We start from the raw sequence: 13,305 nt of genomic DNA, 5'->3' as shown, positions 1-13,305 counted from the left end.
AACATGTTATAACTTCTTATATAATAAATTAAACTAAACTAAACCCAACTGCATAAATTATTAATTTTCTGAACCCTGTACAAATCATTCTCCATCTGAAGAAGATTATCGTCTGCTAAATACATCCTCTTGTTTAAATTGTAAGAAAGTAGCGGAAGCTTCAATTTGAACATGTTGAAGCGGAATCAAGTTACTTGAGTTTATGTGTATAAATGATTATATAGGTTTAACAATCAGACAAGAACGCCTTCAGGAATTGAGTCATGATTGTTTGAAATTCCAATTTCTTGGGAATTCTATTGGTTTGTTATTTAATATTGACATTCTCCTCTCATATGCATTGATAATATTGGTCAAATAAAGACAATAGCAGTTTACCACTGTTCAATAGTCATAAATCGATTTCACGGAAACAAATCCGGGTCACAAACCAATACTGACGGAAACGCAGCAACAATAAGAGGAAAAAAACGGAACAAAAGAAACACTGACCTAGTATAAAAACAAACGCCAACGATTTTTTTTTCTCATAATGCATGTAGAGATTATTATGTCATTAACTAATTTATAATATCATTTCTCTTCCATGGAACCAGCTAAGAAATGTAATGAAATAAATCACTTTTCTTATATCAAAACATATGTAGTTAGATATTTCCTTTTTAGAAGAATTGAAGGAAATTAAGGCATTTTTGCGTCAGACAAAGAAGGAGAAATTCCCTAAAAAGAAACTTGAAGAAATACAAACTGGTGTTGACTTAATGCAAAAGCTCCACGAGACATGTTTGATAACAGAAGACGACTTAAGTTATTTAAAATCTATTCTGCACTTTTTGAAACGAGATGATCTCATAGTGAAGATAACCGAATTGGAATCACCAGGTTTTGTATTTCAGAAAGGTAGAGTATAGTTTTTGATTGAACTTTGCTGATATGATATACTGTATATTGTCGACCATGTTGTAAAAAAGAGTTAGCTAAATCTGACATGATTGTTATATTGTTTACCTTGACCGTTTATAGTATTATCATAGATCAATCACTTTTCACTTTAATTGATGCTTTAATTGACTACAATCAAGTATCCCAATATCAATATTTTGACATTTATTTAACATTAACGGTATCCATGTAACTCAACTTTTGCATTTCGATAATTTATTAATTAGAGGCAACAGTAGATCACCATAGTTCATATATCATATATCCGAGCAAATCAAGGTGAAAAACCTGAAGAATCCCATGAGCTCCAAGAGGGACAAAACCTATTAAGTGCTCGATGTAAGCTTCTCCTGCTACAACCGGGATTCGGATATAATCGGTAAAAAGTAAAATCACAAATATACTGAACTTAGAGGATAATCAATTCGGAAAGTTCATAATCACATGGCAAAATTAAATAACAAAACGCATCAAAAACGAATGGACAAGAACTGTCATATTCCTGACTTGGTATAGGCATTTGCAAATGTAGAAAATGGTGGATTAAACCTGGTTCTATAGCGCTAACCCTCTCACTTTAATGACAGTCTCATTAAACCGATCAAACGTTTATTATTTTATTTTAAGATCTAATGTCGAGAACACATTTCGTTAATGAATCGAGACACATAGATGTTGTTTGTTACCACTTTACGATTGTGTCTGCGGAACTTGTAAAGGAAGATTTTCAGTCTTTATTCTTAGTTACTGTGTCAGGAGCGCAATACTAGTGTGAGCATGTACACAAACGTATTAAATGAAATATTATATGTCATATGAAGGGTCATAGGGTAAAGTGGGGTTCGTGTGTCTCAGTCTTTTATTTTATATGTTTGAATTGTTCACTGTTGTTTGTGAGTTTTCTGTTTATCTGCTTATTTCTTAGCTCTGTTTGTTCGTGTTATTGTCTACTTATGAGTTTGGATGTCCCCGTTTCATATCTTTCGAATTTTTTACTGTAAAAAGATAGGAAATTGACATTTGAAAAGTTGAACGTATAACGTTTTTAATGGATTCTAGCTTGCAGTTGCCCCATCTGTGTAAATATCAAAGAAAAAAAACAAGATATAAAGAAGACTTTCAAGCGTCAGTACTATTTTACTCTCAATTATAGTGACATATATCACTTAAATGTGTATAATTGAGTGACAAGAAATCGTCAGCATATCTAACATGGATTTAAAATAGTATGCAAGATGCCTTTTTTTCCCTTTTCCCCCTAGGATATACTTAAACACATGTACAACAATGTGTACAGTAAGATAACTATTTGAAGCTACTGTTACTGGGATATTAACAATCGCGTATAAAATTTACTATTTAATAGATAGTTCGACCCAAGGGATAGATAACCGGGTGCTGATTTAGTACAATTTTGAAAAATTGGTTTTCTATGCTCTTTAAACTTGTTTTTGTTTTTCACTTTTTTAATTCATTTTCTACTGATGATTCTGATGTAGACGAAACTTAAGGATGCTACTACGATGGCGATGTTCCCAATACGTTTTTAACAATCATTTAAAACACTAAAGATGTTAAACCCCAGATATAGATTGTTTAAGTCTGCTTTGTATGTTTAGGGACATTTTGCGGAATTTGTGGTCTTCAGTGATTCTGCTTCAAACTGTTTTGATTCAAATGCAATTGGTGTCAGGCGTTATTATTTTAAATCCTTGTATATTTGATGATATTTATTTTAGATTTAAGAATCTCATATTTTGACGCATGACATTAATAATGTTATTTTTCTTTTATTATACTTCGGTTTTATAGAATTATCGCCTGTTAAACAAATCGTATCGCAAAGTATAAGTATAGACCATGCATCACCAAAAAGCAACCATAAACAATTAGAGTTTTTTCATTCAACTAGAATAATTGAAAATAATATTTCTGCTAAGACCAAAGAAATATTACAGACTGATTGTAGAACAAAGGAACTGACAACCGCGTCTGACTCATGTCGTCAGAATATGGAAAAATGTGCAAAAGAACTCGTTCAAATTGAAGCTCAGATAAAAAAGTTGCAGTCAGATGCAAATAATGTACAATCTAAAAATGCGTCTTTAGGAGAGGAGTTAAGTTCACTCAATGGTGAGATTAAAAAAGAAAAGAAACTACATCAGCAACAGACGTCTGAACTAGATCTTTATAAAAGTACGTTGGAAAAAGAAACAAAAAAACAGGAAGAATTGAAAAAGAAACAAACATTGGAAGAAGAAAAGAAATTACAATTACAAGAACAAAAACCAAAAGAATATGAAAACAGAAGACGGACGATTATAAATGAAAACAAAAAACAATCACAACAGAAAAAAGAATTAGAAATTCCGTATTGTGGTTCTATTGGTATGTTTTATAGTACTGTAAACAACTGTGTATATGAAATGTTTTATTTAGAACTTTTTTTTCTAAAATTACTCTTAACGTTGCCTATTGCCGAAAATATTTAACTATGTTGCAAAAAATAAAAAATGAAAAAACGGTAATCTTCAATGCGATACAATTTCTTGATCTGATAAAATAGTCGTAAATTCCTGTATAGTGGTATTTCTGTCGCTCAATTTTGACAACAAACACTGTTTTACAAATCATTGCAATGTGTTTGTTTCCGTTGTATAGAATCATTATTTTTTATAGAACATTGTTATACCTCTGTCATTTTGAAATATGAAAAAAATATTATCCACTGATTTTTTTTTGTCGATTTAAATTAAAGCTATACTTCTGTGCTCAAAGTTTCAATGATAGAATATAATCAAAATTTCTTGTTTGTTGCTAATATTTTGTCGTAAAGGAAATGTTAGAACCATTTACATCTTTTGAATTTTGTTGATATAAGCATCAATACAAAATAAATTCAATTAGGTGGATAGAACAATTTATAACCGGTCAATTTATAAGTCACACCTTTATGCATGGGAATCTATCATTAAATGGCAAAAAGCAAAATATGGACTATCAATGTCTAACGATATGTTAGGGTCATGTTGAGAAACTAGTTATACAAACTTAATCGGATTGTTTATATTTAGTCTAGTTTTCATTAATTTACAGAAAAAGATAGTCCATTTGATGACGAGGACAAAACAGGTAAGACATCACAATAATTAGCTTTACATGTAAATTAAAGAAAATAGTATACAATTGCATAATGGTATATTCTGAAAGGATTGTTATTAAAACTCACACGTCTGTTCGACAAGTAAGCAATGGTATACAATTGCATAAAGGTATATTCGGAAAGGATTTTTATTTAAACTCACACGTCTGTTCGACAAGTAAGCAATGGTATACAATTGCATTACGGTATATTCTGAAAGGATTTTTATTAAAACTCACACGTCTGTTCGACAAGTAAGCAATGGTATACAATTGCATAAAGGTATATTCTGAAAGGATTTTTATTAAAACTCACACGTCTGTTCGACAAGTAAGCAATGGTATACAATTGCATAAAGGTATATTCTGAAAGGATTTTTATTAAAACTCACACGTCTGTTCGACAAGTAAGCAATGGTATACAATTGCATAAAGGTATATTCTGAAAGGATTTTTTATTAAAACTCACAGATCTGTTCGACAAGTAAGCAATGGTATACAATTGCATAAAGGTATATTCTGAAAGGATTTTTTATTAAAACTCACACGTCTGTTCGACAAGTACGCAGTCAGGTCGTCAGGTCAGAATGGGAATGTGAAATCCGATGCCTCATGTAGACAGAGTGTCACGCACTTTGCCATTAAACACCCTTGCATAATCTCTTGATCGTGGCCTTCTGCAAGAAAACATGATTGTCCCTTTACACTTAACCCTCTAGTGACAGTCAACATTTTACGACCTTCATCCCGAATTTTATCCGTTCAGGAAAGTATTATTTATTTGTCATGTCCTGAACATGTATGATATATTTATCACTCGTCGTTAAGCAACCAACAATAAATCAATCGAAATAGTCAATATTGCTGAACTTGGCTTTATAAAACATTCAATCAATCAATCATGCTTTAGGTTGAAAAGTAACCTATAGAGCTTATACGTATGCCAAAAATTTCTTACATATAATACACTATTTGATACTTGACGAATACTTTTCTCATTAGAAATTGAACTATAACTCATTTTACGAAAAGACTAGGTGTGTAATATCGTTTTTATACATTTACTCAGCCAAACCACTTAGCAGATATGAATCCCACATAACGAGAGACGAAAGCACAGAAAAAGAGGTAGAAGCTGCACAAGCAGTTCCTCAGTGCGCTTCCCTTGAAGAGGCCAGAGCTAGACCTCGTAAGTACAGTCTAACAAAAACAAATAAGATATTGCTATGAATAAAAAACTGATTATGTAACACTTGATATTGGAATAAAATCAAAATAAAAACTGATGTTCAGAATTTAAACAGATGCAAATGCATCCTTTTTTTAGATCACCTGGCCCAAAGGGCCAAGTGAGCTTTTCTCATCACTTGTCGTCCGTCGTCTCAAAAATCTTCTTCTCTGAAACTACTAGGCCAAATTTAACCAAACTAAGCCACAATCATCATTTGGGTATCTAGTTTAAAAAATGTGTGGCTTGACCCGGCCAACCAACAAAGATGGCCGCCACGGCTAAAATAGAACATAGGGGTAAAATGCAGTTTTTGGCTTAAAACTCAAAAACCAAAGCATTTAGACATGGGGTAAAATTGTTTATCAGGTCAAGATTTATGTGGCCTGAAATTCTCATATGAATCGGACAACCCATTGTTGGGTTGCTGCCCCTGAATTGATAATTTTAAGGAAATATTGCTGTTTTTGGTTATCGTCTTGAATATTATTATAGATAGAGATAAACTGTAAACAGCAATAATGTTCAGTAAAGTAAGATTTACAAATAAGTCAACATGACCAAAATGGTCAATTGACCCCTAAGGAGTTATTGTCCTTTATAGTCATTTTTTAACAATTTTCATAAAATTTGGAAATTTTTACTTACATTTACCACTGAAACTTCTTGGCAAAGTTCATTATAGATAGTGATAATTGTAAGCAGCAAGAATTTTTAGCTAAGTAATATGTACAAACACATCACCATCACCATAACACAATTTTGTCATGAATCCATCTGCTTCCTTTGTTTAATATTCACATAGACCATTATGAGCGACACGGGCTTTTTAGAGCCTTTAGTTTTTCAAAATTATAACAGTTTTTTTTATTAAAGATTTTTGTTGTTTTCTATGTACTTTGATCACAATTTGTAAAGACTTGGGACAAATTAGAGCATCTGTATGCTATTGATAAACAGTATGTTCCCCTTTAAAGGTCATTTAGTTATTTCATGTCCTGGCTTATTATCTTGGTTTCTTATAATTTACTCTCCTTTTTTTTTTAAATTTTGCGTATATTTGGAAAATTAATTATCACACACATATGTGTTACAGTAACATATACATAAATGATATAAAGTGTCTAATACCAAAGCAAATTTACATGAACACGATGAAGCCGATACAAGAAAAATGAATATCATGGAGGCTTTCAAACTCATCATTAAAAAAAAGAAACTGATAATACGGTGGCAAAACAAATCAAAGACGAAAAAAACCCAAATCTTTGATTGACCATATATAACACTTAAGACTAAGCAACCCAAGTACCTTTTTAAACTAAGAGTTATATGTGAGCTGGTACGGTATGCAGATTATATTCCACTAGTGGTACATGTTTTGTTGTTTTTGTACACATTCACGTAGACAGATATGTTCCATAACGATCATCTCACTCTTGATGTAAATCCCTCAATAATCGGGGATTACATGATACAATTAGTCCCTATATATAATTTCTATACACCAACTTATTCTCGCGTATACTTTTGGAAATCGAAATCTTAAGCATAAGTCAAGGAATTTATAGTTTATTTTGAAAAAAAGGTCAGATCTGTCAGTTCTTTTAACAGTTTTATATACATACTGATATATGTTTTCAAAATGAATTTATATGATTTCATTTAAAATGTTAATAAATAAAACATAGTTTTAGTTTTATAGTTTCAACACGTTGTGTTCGAGTATATTATAATAACGTGACAAATAATATAAAAATACATATAATTTATGTACACCAATTATTTCAGTTAAACAGGAGTTAACTGTTGAACCTTTGATACTTATGATGGCAGCTGAAGAGAACAAAAGTGATTTGAAATCATTCAAGTCTGACGTTTTGCAAGAAGCGCCTCGAAGTGTCACATTAAACAAAGTACATGAAATAATAATTGAAAGAAACACCACTGAGGAATTTCTGAACAGAACTGATGAAGAAATGCCGAAAGCAGTACTGCTGTTTATTCTGGTATCGGATGTGTTTGCAAAACGTTGCTGGCCTGATATCTCCAAAATAAAAAATCTTACTGCTGCATTATATGGTTCACAACCACTAGTTGTCCCTGTAATTATCAAAGCTAATGTGAAACCACCAATGGGTTTAAATTCAGCTCACTCTCTAAGATTTTACACACGCGACAGCTATTACAAGGATGCACTCAGAAAGCTACTTGGCCAGTTGAATTAATAGATTTTTTGTTGTATTTTCAATGTACTGTATTGTAGTTCCATATGTTAATTTTTCTCTGTTTCTTTTATTTTCAAGTACAAAGGATTGTGTGTGTGGTGCAAAGTATTCGAATGAGTTGTACATTAATTGTGGATTTTAGCAAAACGTTGCCAAAAGAAATGTATAAATGAACATATCAATTGTGATGCCAGTGTATGTAAAATTGTTGAATATTATATTTGATAATTGAAAAGTGCTTGCAATTTAGTACTGTTAAACATTTAAAAAAAAAGGTGGTCAGTAAAATACCTCAGAATTACAGAAAAATAAGTGTATTATGCTGTATTGTTATATCATTTATGTCAAATCTGAATTTAAGACTTTGCTTTTATTTAGTATATTATACATGTTATATGTAAAGGTAAAACCAATTTGGTACGTTTTAGAAGAGGTTATTCCATTATGGAAAGGGTTATTCAATTATAGAAGGCATACTTTCTCTGCCTATTCAACGTGAATTCCTAAAATAAAAAAAGGCAAAACTTTTCTGTTCGTTCTTTGATTTTACCAAAAAAAAAAATAACGAAATTCGAAGGAAAAATTAAAACGAAAATTCTGTAATTAAATGGCAAAGTCAAAAGCTCGAATACTTCAAACAAATGGATAACAACTGCCTTACTCGTGACTTTGTACAGGCATTTTTTTCGCATTCAATACAGTTGGGAGATCTGGTATTTGTTCAAAATTTCTTTTACAAATAGTGTGAATGGGAAGATGTATAGCGGATATATAATAACCATATTTGATATGTTTAACAATGTCAAATCACGAAGGGAAACACGTCATGATAGTCATACAAGTTGTAGAGAATTTATTGATAGAACACTAGACATTACAAATGACATAGTTTTACGTCCGTACGTGCTATGATTGTAGAATAACATTTTTAACCTCGAAACGTTCCATTTAAGGCGGAGAAGTATCCAGTATTACAATAGTTTTCTGATTCTTTCAACATGTTCAAATAACGACTAGATGCCTTTGTGTTGTTCCTTTATCCTTAAATGCTGCCACATTGTCATACAATTTATAACGACGAAATAAAAATTATAGGAAATAACTTTTAAATAGTTTTATACAGTAACTAGGTATTTGAATAACATATCTTTTGAAAAATAACCTCATGCGGACTGTATCATTGTGTATTGTCACTTGTAATTATATGTAATACATATTAATATTGTTGTTCAATGTACATATGAAAAAATGATGAATTGGCTCAGAATTTGTAACAAAAGATTAGTTAGCTTTTCTAGAATTTAAGATTTTAGAATTCGGCAATAAAAACGCATCAGTAAATTTTGTGAAAGATTCGTTATTTTGTTTTGAGCATATGAATCATCTACTCTGCAATAATTATATTATCGTTGTTAATGTGTGATCTTATTAGACGTGTTAGGAAAGTCAACACTACTCCTGGTGCTAGTGTTGGATTGAAGATGAATACAATATGATGTGGGGTTCAGCTCCAAAAGTATAAATACTATATCGTTTTGTATTACCTGTTTGACCACTGAAATACTTTATTGATACATGTAGTATGCAAAACAATAATTTTTAAAGACCCAACATTAATAACTAGATCTGAATTTAGAAATAAATTACATGGGATACTATTATTGTCTATGATTATTACCATGCATGCAACTGTAATTATTTCATTAATGAATACAAAATATCATAAAACAGTAACTAATAGGCAAATCTTTGCTTTTTGTGGATAAAAAGGGGGAACATGTTTTCATTTCAGTTTCAGAATCTACAAATTCTTGCAAAAACAGAGATGAACTAGTCTAACCTTATCTCCCAATGGAAATAAGTTTAATTATCATTCTGGAACGATTTAAAAAAAAAAATAAAAAAAAGTATTTTGGAAACGAGATAAAAGTTTTCATTTTACACAAATGAATGCTCGATGATTTATTCTAAAAGGCAAATTTTTGATTTTGTAATCAAGTGCATATTGAAATAAGCCTTCGGTTTGATACGAACATATCCCAGTTTGTCTCTTGACATGTCTGGTATGCAGTTCAACGTTCGTACCTTTCATGTCTCCGAAATGTTTCAAACGACCCTGTTTATCTTTAAACGTCTCATTGCGTGTTCAACATACACACGGCACTCTGATATTCTTCTTTCTTCAAATTTTTACATTTCTTTTTTTAGCTCGGAGTTTTCTGACGGCTTAATTGATGTCTCTCATCATGCTCATGTGGTGTAACAGTTTGTGGTCAATTCAATTTGACCGCTGTACTTGAAAATGCATTGGTTTCTAGATATTATTAAGGATAAAGATATGCCTAGTTACATGTAAGACAAATCGAGCCTAGTGTTAAATTTTGTAACAAGGATATCATATAAATTCTAACAGTAACCTTGACCTTTGACCTCGAACATTTATAGATTCTTAATATTCATGAGTACTAAGTATTACCAAGTGTGTTCAAATTCCTGGAATGAGGGAAAATAAAGTCTTAACAAGGGTGTTACGTACGAAAGTTGACAAACGCACGGACAGACGTTTTCGTTTCAGGATCCCCTTTAATTATGTTAGCGAGAAGATACAAATCATTTGAATCGGAAATGCATACACATTTTATTTTAAAAGATGGCAATTGCTCATATGAGTGTGGCAGCTGGAAGCAATTGCAACTGAACATAAAGTTATTTTTCTTCTTTTTTTAATGTCTTGATATTTTTTTTATTTCTTAAGTCGACACAAAGTACTAATATCAGTTCCTTAACGCTAGCGCATAGTAAATACCAACTTCATCCGAGTGTTTAAATGAACCTTGCATTATTTAGTTGTTAAAATGCCTTTGAGCTAACTTTCGGTAAATGGAAGTTGTATTACATGTATCGAATGAAAAAGTGATTTAATTCACATAGTTATTCACTTCAGGATTACCAATCCGAGATCACAGATTAGCAATTCACGAAAACAGATTACCACTTAATGAACACAGATTATCAATCCGGGATCACCGATTAATAATCTGAAATCACGGATTTCAATCCGAGATCACGGGTCAATTTGTTTTTAGATGTTATACGACTTCATCCTTTTACCATTTGTTAACAAAATGTTTAATCCAGATAAATTTTTCACAAGATTAATAGTAGTTGATCTTAAAATGTATCTTTTAAACCTTTGTTGGTTCTTTTAAAATATATATTTTATTCAGATCTTCTCCTGTGTACTTTAATAACTATAAATTCAGAGGCATCAAACACGTCTCTCCATACTGGTAACAAAAAAAAATAGTTTTGTACTTTTTGAGATGGTCCCCACATCATATTGTATTCATCTTCCATCCAACACTAGTGCCAGCAGTAGTGTCGCTTTCCTAACATGTCTAATTAAAGCGAAAAAGTACCTGCTTGATCGGTTCAATAACAGAATATAATGTAGCAAGTGTTCAGCAAGGTTTGTAACAATCTTCAATTCTGTACATGAGAACAATTAAATCTACTTCAAAAACAAAGTCGGTGCATTAACAAACACTAAAGAAAAAGGTGCTATGTAAAGTACACAAAATTTCCAAGTCAATGAACCATGAGTGACGGACGGAGTCAGACAATCTCAATGAAAATGAGACATTGTAATGATAATAAAACTGAATACCAAGTTCATCTTAAAGTACATGCTCTAATGATAAAAGACTGAATATCACCAAATGTCAACTCACGTTCAACACTGCCTTTTAAAACTGCCAGAAATCAAGGATAAGGTATGAGCACATTACAAATCAAGAAGTTTTGTACTAACTATGGAACACAGCTGTCTTATGTGTAACTCTGATATTACTTTATGTTGTTTTTCTTTACTTAATATGGTTTTGACATTACGTAATGATGTTTTAATATAACTCAATATGGAATAGTCATTACTTAATGATATTTCGATATTACACAACATGATTTCGTTTTGACTTGATATAGTTTTGTCATTACTCAATAAGGTTTTGTCATTACTCGATGTGAGCAAAGATCACCCCGATGGATTCAAATTACCCAGGCATACCGATCTATTGAGTCAGCCAATTGAAACTCTTTTTCAAGCCACCACAACTTTATTGTAACTGAAAGTTAGGGGCAGAGTGATTGATCTCTGTCCGCCCGTCCGTCTTTCTGTCCCATTTATGGGTATATAGTCATTCCGCATAAATTCCTCCAACAGTTTGAATCCTAGGACGTTTTCTCTTTGCTCTCTGTTTGTAAATATATTGAAGGTATACATTCATAAAAACCTATTTGTTAAAAAATTCTAGTCCAAAGTGGCATATAAGAGTTCTTAGCTGTGTTTAGACGTACCGTTTCTTTAGGATCTTTACTCTCTTCAGTTGGTGTAGTATATAAAAGTTCCTGAAGTACCTGGAAAAAGGATAAATGATGAAAATCTATAAAACTATTACATATGTGAGTATAATCCTTGGAGAAACTGCACTTATATGTAAAAAATCCAAAAAAAAAATTGATGAATTTTAAGTAAAAAAAAATATACAACTGATAAACATGATAAATATGATAAAATAAGTCCAACATTTTGTAGAATTAATTAGGTAACTTATTTTGATGGGACTTTATGCTCTTTGTGAAATTTGAATTATAATATATCAGTCAAAACACATTTTTAACATGTCTAATGACTTTGATATATATTGAAATACTCCACAGGTGGTAGGTGCATGATCAAGTTGTTATTTATCTGATCGGAGGGATTAAAACTTCTGTTTAATCTTTATTACTCAAGATTTCAAGATTTATTAGGAAAACACTTAGACTTAGACTTACATTATTGATAACATATATACATTAAATATGACAGAAATGAACAAGTGATTAACAAATAAATACAAACAAAATTTAAAGAAGAGAAGACAGTTTTCTGATAAACATTGACAATTTCTTATATAATTCAATATTGCAAAGTGACAAAAGACCTTCCATTTTTACATTGTTTTGATTATTTCTATAATACTGTGGTAAGTATCTGTTTCTCAAATCTACAACTTTGCATTTTTACAAAAAAATAATACATGATACTCATCACAAATATCCTCTTTGCATAAATTACATTTTTTTTCTGATTTTTGTATATTGTACCATCTACCAGTTTCGAAATCCAAATTCTAGATGACTCTGGTAAATTAATAAGGTATCTTTCTATTTAAAAACTTTTTTTGAACAGTGAATAAAATTGTCCACGTGATGTGGTGTGTAAATCACTATACCATTTTGTATGAACTGGTCACACAACATTTGTTTTACTAAAGCCTTTTCGTATACAGCAAAATGGTTTAACAAAAATAAAGCTCATGCCTAGCTCATTAAATATAGATTCTATGTGGTTTATCCACTTGAAATTCACACCATGATTGCTTTTTAAACATAGCAATAACTTGTATAAAGTACTGCTAAGTTTATTTTCATTTAATACTAATTTACTCCAAAAAGAAATCATCCTCAATTTGACCCGAATTTCGAGTGGATACCTCCCAAGTTCTCCATAAACCATAAATGATGCAGTTGAATTTCGAACTTTCAAAATTCTCTTACAGAATTTCAAATGGATTTGTTCAATTAATTTAAGGTTTTCAAAACCCCACACTTCTGAACCGTACAATAAAATTGGTTCAAACATAGAATCAAACATTTTTAATTGTATATCTATAGGTATTGATTCATTACGGAATAGTTTGTAAATGGAATATAACGCTTTTT

General features: G+C 31.1%; 1 protein-coding gene across 1 annotated transcript in view; it reads left to right on the top strand.

Annotated features, from left to right (window-relative positions):
• LOC139502413 (uncharacterized protein MCAP_0864-like) overlaps window positions 1-13,305 on the top strand; it is an 87,946-nt gene that overhangs the window by 12,270 nt on the left and 62,371 nt on the right. The window contains exons 12-16 of the mRNA XM_071291862.1: window positions 667-900; window positions 2,755-3,330; window positions 4,039-4,074; window positions 5,153-5,272; window positions 7,103-7,647. Coding sequence (XP_071147963.1) covers window positions 667-900; window positions 2,755-3,330; window positions 4,039-4,074; window positions 5,153-5,272; window positions 7,103-7,539 — 1,403 coding nt within the window. The 3' untranslated portion in view covers window positions 7,540-7,647. Of the gene's footprint in view, window positions 1-666; window positions 901-2,754; window positions 3,331-4,038; window positions 4,075-5,152; window positions 5,273-7,102 lie in introns of the transcript that reaches the window.

Source organism: Mytilus edulis, chromosome 14 (assembly GCF_963676685.1).
Source record: "Mytilus edulis chromosome 14, xbMytEdul2.2, whole genome shotgun sequence".
NCBI classification, from domain to species: domain Eukaryota; kingdom Metazoa; phylum Mollusca; class Bivalvia; order Mytilida; family Mytilidae; genus Mytilus; species Mytilus edulis.
Note: the sequence above shows the minus strand (reverse complement) of the source record. Positions and strands in the feature narration are given on the sequence as shown.